General features: G+C 40.6%; 1 protein-coding gene across 1 annotated transcript in view; it reads left to right on the top strand.

Moving 5' to 3' along the window:
* Nucleotides 1-17,523, top strand: part of EPB41L4A (erythrocyte membrane protein band 4.1 like 4A) — a 241,435-nt gene that overhangs the window by 128,242 nt on the left and 95,670 nt on the right. The window contains exons 5-9 of the mRNA XM_005866454.2: nt 2,587-2,684; nt 3,837-3,957; nt 6,564-6,651; nt 9,041-9,129; nt 9,729-9,792. Of these exons, the coding sequence (XP_005866516.1) occupies nt 2,587-2,684; nt 3,837-3,957; nt 6,564-6,651; nt 9,041-9,129; nt 9,729-9,792 (460 nt within the window). The remainder of the gene's footprint in view (nt 1-2,586; nt 2,685-3,836; nt 3,958-6,563; nt 6,652-9,040; nt 9,130-9,728; nt 9,793-17,523) is intronic.

Here is a 17,523-nt window from a genome sequence, read left to right as displayed (position 1 = left end):
GTACTCTAAGTCCCATAAAATGGACAAAATGATTTATATACAGTTAATTACAAATAGGACCTGATATAGTATTTGTTTGGCATATAACAATAGAATTTACTGTGTCATAAATTTGTCTTATATAAAACTAACATAATGCTTGCTATCATAAAGATTAATCAAGTTCCTAATTAAAAATAGTTTACTTGTCTTCCTTGATTTTAGTGGATTTTTTTATGCAACGACTTAAAGATTTCTAGTATCTTTGGAAGGCAAGTTATCTAGAGAAGTTTGAACAGATGTCCTTTTTTTCTCTTTCTTCATGAATTTCTCAGAGACAGCAAAGAATGTTCAGTTTTTTCCATTTTCATCCATCTGTCTGTTCATTCATATAGCCATCCTTCAGGACAGCAGTTCTTTACTGAGTAGCTACAATGTGTGGAGCGCTCTAGAGTGGGAGTAGAATTAACAATGGGTTATGGTTCCTGTCCTTGGTATCTGTTTGTCTTTCTGTTTCAGCTCTGTCTTTGTTGTTCACCTCCCTCTGTTTCTCTTTTCCCTTTCTCTTTGAAGCAAACTCTTATGGGATTAGATCTCTCAGTTTCTGTATTTGGCAAAGGATTTGACTATTCAGTCAGATGTTATAAACGTCTTAATACAGCAAGACAAATATTCATCTGTGACCCATTTTCTAAAAAAAAAAAAAAATACACTTCAGGAAAATAAATTCCAAGTTAACAATAGAGAAAGAGAGTGTAGCTAAATGCAAGTTTCTAGCAAGCAGTAGTAATTCTAGTGAAATGTCTCTTTCGTTATAAGCTTTTGCATTTAATTCTGCTAATATCACTTTACTCCTCTTCAAGAGGAGCACAGATGACTATAACAACGTGGATTTGGTAGCCAAGCATTCAGGGAGTGGAAAGTAAGTAAGTGGGGCTGGAAAATGTGAATGATGGAGAGTGGTGGTGATGGGAAGTCAGTGGTTAATGGCAAGAGATCTGGCTCAGGAAGTAAGCAAAGGTCTTACAAGCTATTTTAAGAATCTTGAACTTAATCCTGAAGACCTAAGTGTTGTTTTTTGTTTGTTTGTTTGTTTTTTTAACAAGGGAGAGAGGTGATCCAGTTTACCTCTTGGGAAGGTAGTTTGGAAGGGAGATTAGTTTGAATGATGACAGAACATGAAGGTTTTAGAAATCCAGTGGGTAGTGACTTGGAGTAGGAGATGGAGAGAAGTATATGGAGTCCCAAAACAGGTTTAGAGATAGAATGTGGGTGCCAGGGCTTACACGTTATTCCTAGGTTTCTCTTACTTGGGTGTCTGGAGAACTGTGGTGCCATTTATTGGCAGTGGAAAAGCACAGGCTGTTAAGCAGGTTTTCACTTAAGCCTGTGGGCACAAAGTTGATATCAGTCTTCTAGAAATAATAAGAGTAGCAGCTAACATTTGGTTATCCTCACTAAGGGCTTTGGTTGTGAGCATTTGGAAAAGAGAAATTTATCACAACTGATTTTTAGAATTCATTCTTTGCTTTTTTTTTTTTTTCTGCCCCTTCCCAATGACAAATTGCAAAGAAAGATAAATCACAAAGGACAGCCTGGGTGTGTGTGTGTGTGTGTGTGTGTGTATCTGATAGAGAAAGAGACAGGGAGAGAGAAAGATGGTGGCTGGGGCTTGTGTTGATGATTCATTGTATTGGTTCATAAACCTCTGGCCTCTCTCAACCCACTGGCAGAAAGCCTGAACGGAGGGCAGGTAGGTGGAGGGTGGGAAGCTAGCCAGAGTTGCCTAGCACCCTCATTAAGAGAGATCTAGGGTCAGGGGCCCTAGAATCCAGGTATGGCTCTGCTATTTAGCTCTTGTGAGATCTTGGACAAGTTACTTCATCTCTTTGTGTCTGTTAGTTTCTTCATCTGCAAAATGAAGGTGATAATAGTCCTGACTTCATTTTAAAGCCTTACATAAGTTATTGTATGTAAAATACTTGGAATGAGTTACTATATTTACAGTGTTTAGAACAGTGGGTGGCACTATTATGATAACAGGTTTTCTTTAGGCAAATGGAATGAGCAAAGCTGCAGATAATGGGCAGGATCTTAATAAGTGGGAGGATTGATAGAATGACACTATCATGACCTTTTGTCCTTCATCGATGATTGTACACCCTGTAGATAACACGTCATCAGGGCTGGGTCCTTGTGATTTGTTCCTCCCATTATGAGCATGTTGTCAGCAGTGGCAGTGGCAGTAATGACAATGTAACAGTAGCTTACATAGAACCTCCACATCAGCCGTGTGAGGTGTAGCTACTTCCCTGTCTGAGTTTTACAGGTGAAGAGATGGCTGTTAGAGAGGTCAGGCAGCCGACCACGGCCACCGTCTGCGGAGTACTGGGGCTGGGATGCAGTCCAGCCAGGCGAAGTGGAGAGCCTTCCCCTTTTAGTCACTACCCTGCATTGCCCCTGCAGAGGGTACTTAAAGTCTATGCACACAGCAGCCCCCTTCGTACAAAAAACCAGGAAGCGTTTTATTTTCATTAGTCAGGCTCTGAAGCTTCAGGTCTGGGTAGTGTAAGATATCATTAATCTCGTTTTCCATTTCTCTTTTAGATACCAGTTTTTCTTGCAAGTGAAGCAAGATGTCCTTCAGGGCCGGCTGCCCTGCCCTGCCAGCACTGCTGCTCAGCTGGGAGCATATGCCGTCCAGTGTAGGTTCCACCGACGTACATTTGCTGCAGAGATTTTGAGAACAATGTTTGAATTTTTCTTTTTAAGGGAGTTTATATGCTAAAATCTTTCTTATCAAGATGTTTTACTGAAAAAAAAAATTGAATTTAGTCAGAATCAGGTTTTAATCAGGTCCCTTCGGAAGAAGTCAACATGAAGCCAGTTATACATTCCTTGTGGTGGGTCCCATGCAGGTTTAGTCACGGGCGTAGCATTGATTCTTGATTAAGTGGAGGGCCTGGAAATCTGTTCTCCTCTCGTTCCACCTGCGCTCATTGTTCCCCGAAGCTGTTGTGTCTCAGAGACCACGCTGCTTCCAGGCAGCTGTTGTGAAGACCCTATGCGGTCAGGTGCCAACGCCAGTGCAGAGTGTGGCACACGCTTGGCACTCACTGCACTTCAGCTCTTGGCATCGATATTTGCTCCCCTGGGGGCATTTCCAGGTCGCATTGTCATTTTTGAGACGGAGGCTGAGGATGGGGGCAACGAAACAGCATGTTCCCTGCCTTTGAATGGCCTTTGCAGATTAGACACAGCCTAGAAAAAATATCCTAGGAATAATGTTGCATAGATGAACTTGGTTGGGTTTGTAAGGTGGATTAATGTAAGGAAGAGAATTTTTTATAAGCCTAATATACTGAGCTTTCTGGTTTCATTTTGCTTCTTTGTATAAACTGTAATGGGGTTATGTGCAGCATTGTATTATATTTTCATGACCATTATGTGTGGCAAATACATTTTGAATCACACGCTCTATTTTTTAGTGTCATTGCCTGAGAGGATATATTGGGGTCATGGCTGTTATTCAATTCTAATATTTCCAATGTCTGTACTCTAAATTGTTTATAACTTTTTTTCATTTAAATGATAAGAATAATTGTAATGAAAATAATTATGGTCTTTCGGAAAGCAAAAACACAGAACTTATGTTTTTAAGATAAGGTTTTTTTTATACCATTCATATATATGTGCATCAGAGTTATTTTTTACTAAAACTATTTACATATATGTGAATTTATTAATAAGGCATTTGAAGGACATGTTTAAGCATGATAGGAATGTTTGTATTCCTGTATATTGGAGGAGAATATTTTCCTAAAATGAAAAAAATTATAATTTTTTTCCTTTTTTAGCTGAACTTGGAGATTATGACCCATATAAGCATACTGCAGGATATGTGTCAGAATACCGGTTTGTTCCTGATCAGAAGGAAGAACTTGAAGAAGCCATAGAAAGAATTCATAAAACTCTAATGTAAGAATCACATTATTAACTATAATTAACAGGCTGTACATTAGATCCCCAGACATCATCTTTGACCAGCGTCTCCCCCATGTCCCCGAACCTGATTACCAGCCCCTGGGAGCCACTATTCCAGTCTCTGTTTCTGTTAGATTGGCTTTTTTGGATTTTGCATACAAGAGATACTGTGTCTGTTTTTCTCTGACTTATTTTACTTAGCATAATGCCCTCAGGGTCTATTCATATACTTGAAAGTAGCAAAGAGAGTAGATCTTAAATGTAGGTCCCACCACAAAAAAGAAATGGTGACAAGATGGAGATGTTAGCTAAGTACGGTGACCATCATTTTGAAATATAAAACTGTACCAAATAACTCGGCCAGCGTTGCCCAGTGGTTGAGCATCAACCTACGAACCAGGAGGTCACTGTTCGATTCCTGGTCAGGGCACATGCCCAAGTTGAGGGCTTGATCCCCAGTAGGGCATGCAGGAGACAGTTATCAATGATTCTCTCTCATCATTGATGTTTCTGTTTTTCTCTCTCTCCCTTCCTGTCTGAAATGAAAAAATATATATATTTTTTAAATGTATCAAACACACACTACACCTAAAACATACACAATATCAGTTAATTATATCTCAATAAAGCTGGAAAAATAACATTTTATATTACATCAACCACCGTCCTTTGCTATTGGCAGGCTCAATGAGTTTCTAGAATGATAAATTCTTCACCTTTGCCTGGAACATTCTAGTATTCTTTTTCTTTTTCAAGTTTTAACTGCTTATAACACTAAGAAGCTCATAGAAAATCCAGACTATTTATAACGTTTAAAGGACAGTCAAGGTATTTTTCGTTAATGGCCTTTCAGACCTCTCTCTATGAATAATTTCCCATAGAGAAAATGTATTCTGTATAGATTTGTGTATGATTTTACATAAATGGAGTCATGCTGTATATACTGTATTTTTGCAGTCTTCTACTTTTTCAGTCACTAGGACCTTGTGAAATTATTTTTAAACTATAAATATAATTTATAACCACAAAAGCTTTAATGTATTCTGGATCTGCTAAGTCATAAGTATGTAAATTCTTCACAGTTATAAGCCAGTCCTATTCAGTCTATAGCAATGAATCTGAAAATAATGATGACACCAGTGTGGAGCCTCGGAGAGTATTATGTTAACACTACATGCACCTCTGAGAATATACCCAAGCCCCTAGTAGGATTTTCAAGTAATGGCCTGTAGCATTGAAGTCATAATTTAATTATAGTTATTTTGGTTAAATCCTCTATACTGATTAACTTTGCTTTATTGCCTCTTATGTAACATTCCCTCTTGAATTTGCTTGTTTTTAGATGTATTATAGTGAAGGGGGAAAATGCAGAATTAATCTGGTCAACAAAAAATGTTTGCCTACAGGATCTGTTTCAGTGAGTAGCAGAGAAGTCAATTGCTGAATTGCAATCAGGGAAACCAGGCTCTCCATCTCGTATTAGCATGCACCAGAATGCTCTCCAGCTGATTATAGAGTCCTTCACTTTACGGTTTTGCTGAAGTGGGTGCTAAGACAGTGCCTGTAACAACATTGTGAAGGGCAGTGTGTTTGGCATATTCTGAGAATACTAATTCTACTAGGAGTTTCAAAGTACAGTTATATTTTGAAATTATCAAGGAGCTTTGAGTGAAGGGCCTTACATATTGTATGCAATGATGTTGACAGTTTGACTATTATTTCTAAGAGAAGAAAGCTTGATCAAAGTTTGGTAGCTTTGTTGTGTCTAATTTTCAATGAGTGGTCGCAGTCTTCATAGATTTGAAAAGTATGGTTTATGACTGGGTTTTCCAGGGTACCATAGCTGCATCGAAAGAATTTCTTAATTTTAAAAAATTTACAGCTCCTTTTGTTAGCCATTAAAAAAATCTCTCTTTCTCTCTTACACACACACACACACACACACACACACACACACACACACACACACACACCATTTCCATTCATCCATGGAGATTCTTGGCCAATTCTCACCCTCATTAGGAATGAATGCTATTTTCTGTATATTATCACCAATAAAGATTTGGGGAATATGCCTATCCTTTGTATTAAGACAATGACTAGTATTTTTTACAATTTCTAAATACCAGACTGCTGTGCTCAGGAGGTGCCGCTGAGACCCCAATTGGGTGGAGCCCATTCTCTTCTTGCTACCCACCACTGCTCTCACCCCTCTTGCTCCTGGTGAAGAGCTGCTGGTGCATGGAGGCTTTGCACTCTTTGTCAGGGCATACTTTTTTAATTTGAGTGCTTATATTCTTACTAATCTCTCTCGGGGTTTCTGAAACAGAGAATTTTTCATATATGCTAGGACATTGGGACTGGCTATAATGAGCAAAAATAGACTTGATAAGTGAAATGAACTTGATACAAGTGTCACCTTGTTTCAAGGGTGTACAATTTCGTCATCAAGAAGGCCAGGGGCTTCTTGAAGTACAAAGACTTGGGTTTGCACTAGCACAAAGGGTTACTTATTTTTCCAGGGAACATGGTGAGGATGGTTTCATTCCCTATGTCGTGGCTGTCGTAGAGTAAGCTCTTTGTTTTTGTGCTGGGTTCAGGGGTCAGGCTCCCTCTGAAGCAGAGCTGAATTATTTGAGGACTGCAAAATCCCTGGAGATGTACGGCGTTGACCTCCATCCCGTCTATGTGAGTAACATTTAATTAACACAAAATATTTTAATCTGATGACATTTTTCTTAAAGTGCCACTGAAACTCCCAAAGGAAAGCTGCAGTCCTGTTGTGTAGAAAGCAGATGATGCTTTTTCATCTGTGTTTTGCAAACACAGAGAATCTCTTGTGTGGATTAAATCCTAATGAGTTTTGCATAGAAGTCTGTGATTATATTTCCATGTGTAGAAAACAATTAACTGGGCTTGAAAACACAATCTGGAAAACAGTTCCAAGGGGCTTAGCTAAACGTCAAAACAATTTAAAATTGGTCTGTAATTGATTGTATTAGGCAGAAAACAGGAGGGTTTTCCAAAAATAGGTTTTACGGCTGAAAAATATTAATAAAATTACTTAAAGTAGGCGTTAGACAACAGTACAGCTACAACTATGTGTGGTTCTTTATGCATCTGTAGGTTCTGTCAATATTATAGTTACTGCCTATTGTAGTTTTTAAAAAATATATTTTTAATGATTTCAAAGAGGAAGGAAGAGGGAGAGATAGAAACATCAATGATGAGAGAGAATCATTGCTTGGTTGCCTCTTGCATGTCCCCCATTGGGTATCAAGCTCACAACCTGGACATGTGCCCTGACCAGGAATCAAACGGTGACCTGGTTCATAGGTTGAGGCTCTACCACTGAGCCACACTGATCGGGCATCTATTGTAGTTTTTGCCACTGCATTATTAGAAATATATTTGCAGATTTTCTTTAGTAACTGATGAAAACTTGCTGAATATAGTCACTGAGCAATTACACGGAATCTGTGTTGAATGTTCTGGATCTGGTCTTAACCTTTGAACCACTTCTCTAAGGTTATCAATTGGTTATTCTATGCCAGTGCGATTGAAATGTGATTGTCTTTCATTTTATGAGTTTTATTAGCAATAGTCAAATTTGGTTATTTGAGAAAAATGAGCCATGTACCTTTACAGGAAATGAATTGCTAAAGATTATAAAAGGCAGAGTGTTTGTCAGTTGGATTAGGGAACTCAATTTTTAAGGAACCCTGATAAAATTTACTGTAATGTAAATAACTCAGTCATGCATTTATTTTGTAATACGTTTTTTGCTTTTCAGAGTTTGTAAAGAGTTAGATGTGTCCCTGGGTATATATACCATTACTATGGTAATAAAAGTTACATATTTGGGGGGAAGTAGTAGTTCCCTGATATATTAAATTTCAGTCTCATTCATCATTAAATACTTTATACAATTGTCCTTCATGAATGCTTCTAAAATTTAGTGGGCTAGTTATCTTTTCCCCTTCCAGCTACACTAATCTTGTTAGGTTTTCAGTTTTAAAAAATGTATTTTATAGGAAATGTATAAAAAGAGAGTCTTCTGCAAAATACTTGTGTGTTTGTGTAATGTTTATCCCAAGTCACAATGTGGGCAGCAGGAGTTTATGGTAAGTAAACTGGACTCTTTAGACTCTTCCATGCATTCCTTTAAGATTGAATTTTTAAAACTGAAAGTGGGCAGCAGTTGGTATTCTTTCAAAACTTATTAGTTGACTAATGTCCTTGGGACTATGATTTTGCAATCTGTTATTTGACCTCAGAGTAGAAATAAGATGAACATAAACAGACAGTTCTGTGTATGTCCTTGGCACCCACTCTGCAACTTTTTCATTTCAGAATCCCATTTTCTTAATTGAGATTTATCATTGCCTGGAAATTAAGGGTCTCTAGTCTTTATCAGAAGAGACTGTATTTTAAAATTTTGAGCAGTCTTAAAGTCACAGGTGTCAGTGGGAAGGAGCGTGATAGTGACCTCAGAAAATCCAGCTGTATGCCTGCAGGTGGCTGCCTGAACTTTCTGGAGAGGGTGGTGGTGAACAAGGTCTCATGATTGTTCACATCAGAAAGTAAGATCATTGAGCCCCGGGTAAGGGACCGTTGGTAGAAGCCAATGGTTCTTAGTCCTTGGCTGCACAGGAGGATCACCTGGAGCATTTTTGTGTTTTTGATACCTGGGCCCCTTCCTTGCAGATTCTGATTTAACTGGTTTTGGTAATACGCAGGCATCAGCATTTCAAGCTGCATGGGTGATTCTAGTTAATGTGCAGCCAGGGTTGAACAATGGGGTGGGTCGATCAGAGGCCTGATTAGTAGTCCAGGTTCTTTTAATGAACTGAGGTTGCAAGTATGAATGCACTAGAAAAAATTTCTTTAAAACTTTGAAAACAATGAGCAGCAAGTTAGCTACCATCATAGCTTAGCTAGCTTTCTAAGCTGACGACTTTCAAAAACTAGATCCAATATCAATCTGACAAATTATATTTGAATGGCCAGTTACAGTTTGATAGTGTGCGTTTAAATGAATACATTTATAGTTATAGGCATATGTTTGTTTTTGCAGGGAGAAAACAAATCTGAGTATTTCTTAGGATTAACTCCAGTTGGTGTTGTTGTCTACAAGAATAAAAAGCAAGTGGGGAAGTATTTCTGGTAAGTATAAACTGTGGCAGAGTTGGTATTCAGGTTATACACTGTATGTTTTGGGTTTATGGGACTTGTGTGTCAGTGAAAGGGTTGGGAAAAGAAAACAGGTACATTTCTAGTAGTTGATAAATATGAGTGAAATTGGCTATAAAGTTTCTCCCAATGCATATCAGTATATATTTTCTCTGTAAATTTCGGAGAAATTTTCTCTGTGATTCTGGACTCTTGTCCGTGGAAGCTATGTAGTAGGATTCCCCACGAGTTCCAGTGTGCACTGCTGGGCTGGGTTCCCAGGACCACTATGAGTTCTCACTAAGTGGGAAGGTGTGAGAGGGACCAAGGATTCTCTGGCTCTGCACTGGGTCTGGGAAAGCAACACTGTTGGGGCCGGGGATTCCAAGCTTGCGTGCATTTACTGGAGAAGCACAGAAGGAGAATGGAATTTGGTTTAGGGAGGTGTATAGAGCAGAGGGTATACAGGGAACTCTACAGTGATTGCAGTAGTATAGAAGGGAAACAGTATGAACCAATCTTTTTCCACTGAATTTCTGAAAGGTTAATTCTGAAAAATAGCACCACCACTACCATCTGCTTTTTTTTTTCAGGCCTCGGATTACAAAGGTTCACTTCAAGGAGACGCAGTTTGAACTCAGAGTACTGGGAAAAGATGTAAGTTTTTGTTTGGCACGTAGCTTAGCTGAGAAGGGGGATCTCGTCTCCTCATTGATAAGTGCAAAGACATGGTGAAGTATGACTGCTGTGTTTTCTTCAGCTGCAACCACATGGAACTTGGTTACTGGACTTAGTGCACAACTGCTCAAGGAGGGGCAGGGTAGAAACGAATGAGTTGGTAACGGAGAAATGTCACTTTAGTTTTAGCAAAGGGAAATATACCTTCCTAGAGCAGAAAAGAGAATAGCAGGAGATTGTCTTTATTAGTGTAATTTGCTCTTCGGTACTGTCTGCGAAGGATTCGTATAATCAGAAGGGTGCAGCCTGCATGCAGGCTAAAAAGTGTCCTAATTAGGTCCAAAAGTACATTAAACAATCTGTAGGGAGTCACACTTCTGCTGTTTCCTTAGTTGGGTGTGGCAGATAAATCACATGGGAAATTCTGGCTGCTTTCAAAGGAGAATGTAAGGCGAGGGTGCAAAAGTGCTGGTCCTCCCCCTACAGCTTGGCTGTGTCCTAAGGATTGTGTGGGTAATGGGCACAGTATCTGTCAGAACCTGGGGGTGCCTTCATGCTTGGACAGGTAGCTTTTAGGAAACTGGGCAAAAGAAGGCAAGGATATTAAAACTTGCTTTTAATCCACCTGTGAAAATAATGCTCTCTGAAGTGCTGTGGGATAAATGAGTGAGAATATGATGTAGCAGAATCCACCCTTCTCTCTCTTCAATACTGACTTTATGCAAAGTTCAAAGTGAATGCCATTGAGTTATTGAGATATTTGTTGTAAAAAAAGGAAGTAATAAAATCTGTGCTTAAGCATTCGCAAGTTGAGACACAGGAAAGTGTGACTGTAACTAGAGCTAGAACGTGATACCTCACAGGTAGCAGGTGCTCAGTAAATATCCATTGAATGATCAATGAACTGATCTACTGAGATTAAGTGCCACCAGATTAAAAAACCCGACACTACTAATCAGTTCCTTTTTTAGAAAAAATACAGTGATCCTTCCTTTCACTGTATGTATGAACATGCTGCCATTTATTGATGAAATTAAAATTGGATTTTGAAATGAGTTTTAACTTGTAATGAGGGGTAAATTCCAGATTTTTAAAGAAATACTAGTCCAGCCCTAGCCGGTTTGGCTCAGTGGATAGAGCATCGGCCTGTGAAGTGAAAGGTCCCAGGTTCGATTCTGGTCAAGGCCACATACCTCGGTTGGGGGCTCCCAGCCCTGGTCAGGGCATGTGTGGGAGGCAACCAGTCGATTTGCCTCTTTCACATCGATGTTTCTCTTTCTGTCTCTCCCTCTCCCTTCTATTCTCTCTAAAAATCAATGGGAAAATATCCTTGGGTGAGGAGAAGGAAGGGAGGGAGGGGAAGAGAGGGAGGAGAAAGAATAGTCCAAAAACCTCAGAGTAGTTCTTTTAACAGTCTAGTTTGAAGGAAATCCAGTTTTCAACTCCTGATTAGACGTATCAATCTTAAATGTGCTAATATAAGATTGAATTAAAATCATCCAAAAAGTACAATAAGTAATTAGATAGTAGAGTTATCTACTTTTCCATCTTGCCATTGGTTTCATGTGACAATGCAAGGCATACTGTCTGTTCAATGCATTGAAAATAATGTTTCAAGTTTTTAATAGGAATCCTATCTAATAAAGATGGAATATGCAAATTAACCATCACTCACGACAAAGATGGTGGTGCCCACAGCCAATAAGGAGGGAATATGCAAATTGATATGACAAAGATGGAGGCAGCCGGGTCGGGATGCTTGCGTCGTCACCATGGTGACAACGCAGGCGTTCCACCCCGCCCCAGCTGCTCCAGGCCTCTGGGCAGCATGCGCACAAGCATGGAGCAGCCGGGGCAGGATGGGACGCCTGCTATGAGGTGGGGGCGGGGGGTTGGAGGGAGCTACAGGAGGGCAGCAGGGCTGGAGCGAAGGCAGCTCCGGCCAGAGCGAAGGCGGAAGGCAGCAGCCAGAGCAAAGGCCCGGGTCCCGGGTGACAGAGGGAAGCCAGTGCTGGCAACCAGGAGAAGGAATCTTCATGCATCGGGCCTCTAGTATGATAATAAAATGATGACTTTACATGGAAGCATTACTATTATTCAAAGTCATTTTTTTCTTTATATCTAAGTTTTTTTTGTGTGCGGGTAGTTAATCACTTGAACTACAAACAATCACGATTAAGCTACATAATCTTTACTCCCTGGAATGGAGATAAGAAACGCCCTAACCTTTGCAATAGAAATTGACAGGATTGAAATCAACTGGTATAAATACAAATGAAACAAGACAACGAGAGACAGAACCTAGAGACAGGACTTGGCTGGAGATCCTACACAGAACCTACAGACAGAACCTACACACAGAACCTAGAAACAGAACCTAGCGAGAGAACCTGGCTGAAGAACCTAGACACAGAACCCAGCGACAGAACCTGGACAGAGAACCTAGACACAGAACCTAGAGAGAGACAGGACTTGGCTGGAGATCCTACACAGAACCTACAGACAGAACCTACACACAGAACCTAGAAACAGAACCTAGCGAGAGAACCTGGCTGAAGAACCTAGACACAGAACCCAGCGACAGAACCTGGACAGAGAACCTAGACACAGAACCTAGAGAGAGACAGGACTTGGCTGAGATAAGAAACGCCCTAACCTTTGCAATAGAAATTGACAGGATTAAAATTGACTGCTATAAATACAGATGTAAGAAGACAATAAACATCAGATCCTAACCAGAACTTGGCCAGAGATCGTGGCTGGAGGTCCTGACTAGGCTGCTGATCAACTGAAGGCTGTCTCCGTGTCATTCCTTCTTCGCCGACTCCGTCCACACCTTTGGGGACCCCTGGACCTGCTGGGGTTGGACCCCAGCAAATAAGGAGGGAATATGCAAATTGATGTGACAAAGATGGAGGCAGCCAGGTTGGGACGCTTGCATCGTCACATGGCGACAACGCAGGCGTTCCACCCTGCCCCAGCTGCTCCAGGCCTCTGGGCAGCATGCGCACAAGTATGGAGCAGCCGGGGCAGGATGGAACGCCTGCTAAGAGGGGGGTGGCAGGGGGTGGAGGGAGCTACAGGAGGGCAGCAGGGCTGGAGCGAAGGCAGCTCCGGCCAGAGCGAAGGCCTGGGTCCCGGGTGACGGAGGGAAGCCGGTGCTGGCAACCAGGGGAAGGAATCTTCATGCATCGGGCCTCTAGTATACTAATAAAATGATGACTTTACATGGAAGCATTACGATTATTCAAAGTCATTTTTTTCTTTATATCTTAAGTTTTTTTTTGTGAGTGAGGTCCTTTGGTGAAATACTTTTATGCTATTAAGGTGCACACTTTCAGCTAGAAAATGAATAAGGTCTGAGAATCTAATGTAAAACACCTATCCTATCTAATAAAGATGGAATATGCAAATTAACCATCACTCAATGACAAAGATGGTGGTGCCCACAGCCAATAAGAGCTGCTAATATAATAGGAATCCTATCTAATAAAGATGGAATATGCAAATTAACCATCACTCACGACAAAGATGGTGGTGCCCACAGCCAATAAGGAGGGAATATGCAAATTGATGTGACAAAGATAGTGGCTGACTGGGGATGCTTGCTATGAGGCGAGGGGTGGCGGGGGGGGGAGGGAGCTACAGGAGGGCAGCAGGGCTGGAGCGAAGGCAGCTCCGGCCAGAGCGAAGGCGGAAGGCAGCAGCCAGAGCAAAGGCCCGGGTCCCGGGTGACAGAGGGAAGCCAGTGCTGGCAACCAGGAGAAGGAATCTTCATGCATCGGGCCTCTAGTATGATAATAAAATGATGACTTTACATGGAAGCATTACTATTATTCAAAGTCATTTTTTTCTTTATATCTAAGTTTTTTTTGTGTGAGTGAGGTCCTTTGGTGAAATACTTTTATGTTATTACTACTGGCCCAGTGCACGGATTCGTGCACATTGAAAGGAAATTAATTAGAAGAAATATTTTAATATCGCTATTCGCCCTTTCTCTATAATAGAAGTGTCAGAGATGAAAGAAAAGTAGTAAAATGTATATGAAAATAATATATAAATTGATTAATAAATAAACAATAATAACATGATATAACAACAAAGACAAGATATAAAAACAACAAAAACATGATATAAAAACAACAGTGATGTAAACAATGACTGATAAATTGATTAAACTTATTCTAATATCTCCCTGTACACCACATTAATGCCAAATTAAGAGTAAAAACACTTTCAGAGTGCTTGACTAATTCCCCATGTGATGAAGTAGTTACAACTTTAATGTCACATGCTCTTCGAACTCAAGAGAAAGCAACATATAACTGATCATGTCCAAAAATGGGTTCAGGTTGGAATATTCCTACTCTGTCTAGAATTTGTCCTTGTGATTTATTAATAGTCATTGCAAATGCTGGCATCACGGGAAACTGTCTTTGAATTAATTTAAATGGGAGGCCACTGTCAGATGGGGACAAATCAATTATTGGAATCAGACCAACCTCTCCTTCTGCAGATCCTGTTAATACTTCAGAGCTTTATATGTATCGCGCATGCCCGAGTCAACATTTATTTTTAAATCGCCAGTGCATGTCATATGTACTGGCCAGTTGGTCAGATGGTCAGATGGACGTTCGGTCAGTCACTTAGCCTTTTATATAGATAGATAGATTACAGTGCCTTAAAATTCTTCTACTGCCATGGGATAACTAACTGGTAAAGTCACAGCTAATTTAAACGTTCCACTTCTTAGATTTCTTTGTGATTAGCAGAGAATAACAACAACAAAGTTGATATCATCATGATATTTTTCTACTGGCAATCTCCATGGTATGACCTGTTGGCTTTTTAAAAATATGTTTTATTGATTTTTAGAGAGAGAGGAAGGGCATAAGAGTGAAAACACTTTCAGCGTGCTTGACTAATTTCTCTTGTGATAAAGAAGAATAGAGAGAAACATCGATGAGTGAGGAACATCATGGATCGGCTGCCTCCTGCACACCCCCTACTGGGGATTGATTGAGCCCGCACCCTGGGCATGTGCCCTGACCAGAAATTAAACCCGTGACCTCCTGGTTTCTAGGTTGACGCTCCACCGCTGAGCCACACCAGCTGGGCTGACCTGGTTTTTTACACACTCAGTGCCTGTCCCTTCTGCAGCTGTGAGAAGAAATGGGTCGTGAAGCCTGGTATCAGTGATCTTTAGGACAGTGGTAAAGCAGGTCACATGACTCAGGCTTGAATCAAAGGAAACTGAAAAAACTTAAACAGCACAATAATTTAACCGAAGCAATTCGTTTCCTGAGCATTCTTGCTTTGCGGAGCCTTCTTTCTCCACCAGGGCACTTCTCTCTGTGAGGCAGTGATTTACATAATGGTAGAATTAAGTTGATTATTATGGAGGCCTTGCTGTAATCATGGATTAAATAGAAAAGTCCCCTGAAACCCATCACCTGCAACAGTAATCATAGTCAGCTTGAAAAATGGCTGAAATGCTTATTCTGCTGGTTTTCTGGTTGGCCGGTTCCGTCAGAGAGACTAAACTCAGCATGCTCAGTTCTGTTAGGGCCAAATTCATAGATTCAGTTCCCAAAAGACAGCAATGTCCTTCAGATAGAAGATCTTCCTAGTGTCACCCTGTGCCAGTAACACGGCCTAGTTCCACTGTCTTTGTTGTTGTTAATCCTAACCCTCACCCGAGGATATTTTCTCCATTGATTTTCAGAGAGAGTGGGAGGGAGGGGGAGAGACAGAGAGAAAGAAACATCGATGTGAAAGAGGCACATTGGTTGGCTGCCTCCCACACGTGCCCCAACCAGGGCCAGGGATCGAGCCTGAGCCAAGGTACGTGCCCTTGACCCGAATTGAACAGAGGCAGAGAACCAGGCTGATTAAGGGGAGATGATGAGAGGGAAGTCAACACGGGGATGGAGAGAAGTGGGCAGATTTGGGAGGCCTTTGGGAGGTAAAGTTGCTTCTGATTAGTAGCAGATTGAATGTTTTTGTGAAAAATACAGAGGGCTTTTGGATCATCCCAAAATTTCTTGGTTTCATCAACAGGGAGAAAGTGCAGTCCCCAGCAGTAGGCCCAGAAGTTGGCATGTACTAAACATATTTGTTGAATAAATGAAAAAAAGAAAAAATGCTGCTCAGATTACACTTATGTATAATGCATCATGAAACTAACCTCAGCTAAACTTACCCAGTGTGACAGGATGTACAACCAAAAGGTTCCTGGCAACCCTGGCCGTGAGTAATTAGACCCACTTGGCCTGCTCTGAGAAGAGTGCAGGGGAAGTGAGGATGGCCAGGAGCTATCACTGTGCGTCAACAAGTCCAAGACGCCTCACTTACGTAAGCTAGAGTTCCTTTCACGTTTTAAGTGAAACTATAGATTTTTTTAAAGGTTTTTTTATTTGAAAATAATTCTAAATTTACAAAAATCTGAAAAATATTACAAAAACATGGCCACCTGTTGTTACAGTCACTTATTGTTAACATTTTATTTCTTTTTTTTTTTTACTTATACACACACACACACTTTTTCTGAAGGATTTAAGAATAAGTTTCAGCCTTAGCCTGTTTGGCTCAGTGGATACAGCGTCAGCCTGCGGACTGCAGGGTCCTGGGTTCGATTCTGGCCAAGGGCACATGCCCAGGTTGCCTGGGTTGCAGGCTCCATCCCCAGTAGGGGACGTGCAGGAGGCAGCTGATCAGTTATTCTCACTCATCATTGGTGTTTTTATCTATTTCTCCCTTTCTCTCTGAAATCAAACAAGAATAAGTTTCACATGTTATTTGTCTCTAAATACTTCTGTATGTATTTCCTAAAATTAGGGATGGGCCCGGCTGGTGTGGCTCAATGGTTGAGCATCAACCTATGTACCAGGAGATCTTGGTTCGATTCCCAGTCAGGGCACATACATGTCTGGGTTTCGGGCTCGATCCCTAATAGGGTGTGTGCAGGAGGCAGCCAATCAGTGATTCTCTCTCATCATTGATGTTTCTATCTTTCTCTCCCTCCCCCTTCCCCTCTTTGAAATCAATAAAAACATATTTTAAAACATTAAAAAAAGGGAATAGAGATGGTCACTGATGTAACCACAGTACAGTTATCAATTTAAAAAGATTATGTTGCTATAATGCTCCTATCATCTACTTTCCCTTTCCAGTGAGCTAATAATGTCCTGAATAGCATTTTTCCCTTCCAGGATAGAACCCAATTAGCCTCCTTTAATATGAAATATTTCTCCCACCCGACTCCCATTTATTTATTTAATTAAAACTTTTTTCAATGGTAGCTTACACTCAATATTACTTTGTATTAATTACAGGTATTCAGCGTAGTGATAAACCTAGAACATTTTTGTTCTTTATGACACTGACATTATTGACGAATACAGTTTTATCTTGTTTCATATTCATCTGTTGTTTCCTGTTATTAGACTGCTGTGTTCTCAGCTGGAAAGCTGCGCGGGTGAGGTTGTGTTCCTCTCAGGGTACAGCTGGAGGCGCATGATGACCATCTGTCTTCTGTTGGTTAAATTTGACCACCCAGTCATGGTGTTGCCCAATTTTCAACTGTATAATTACTGTGGGTTTTTTTCCCCTCCTTTCCAACTAATAAGTAATTTGTGGGGAGATACTTTAATTCAATGCAAATACCCTGCTCCCCTTCAAAATGTCCCTACAGCTCTAGCATTCATTGAG

Source organism: Myotis brandtii, unplaced genomic scaffold, assembly GCF_000412655.1.
Source record: "Myotis brandtii unplaced genomic scaffold, ASM41265v1 scaffold230, whole genome shotgun sequence".
Lineage (NCBI taxonomy): Eukaryota > Metazoa > Chordata > Mammalia > Chiroptera > Vespertilionidae > Myotis > Myotis brandtii.
Note: the sequence above shows the minus strand (reverse complement) of the source record. Positions and strands in the feature narration are given on the sequence as shown.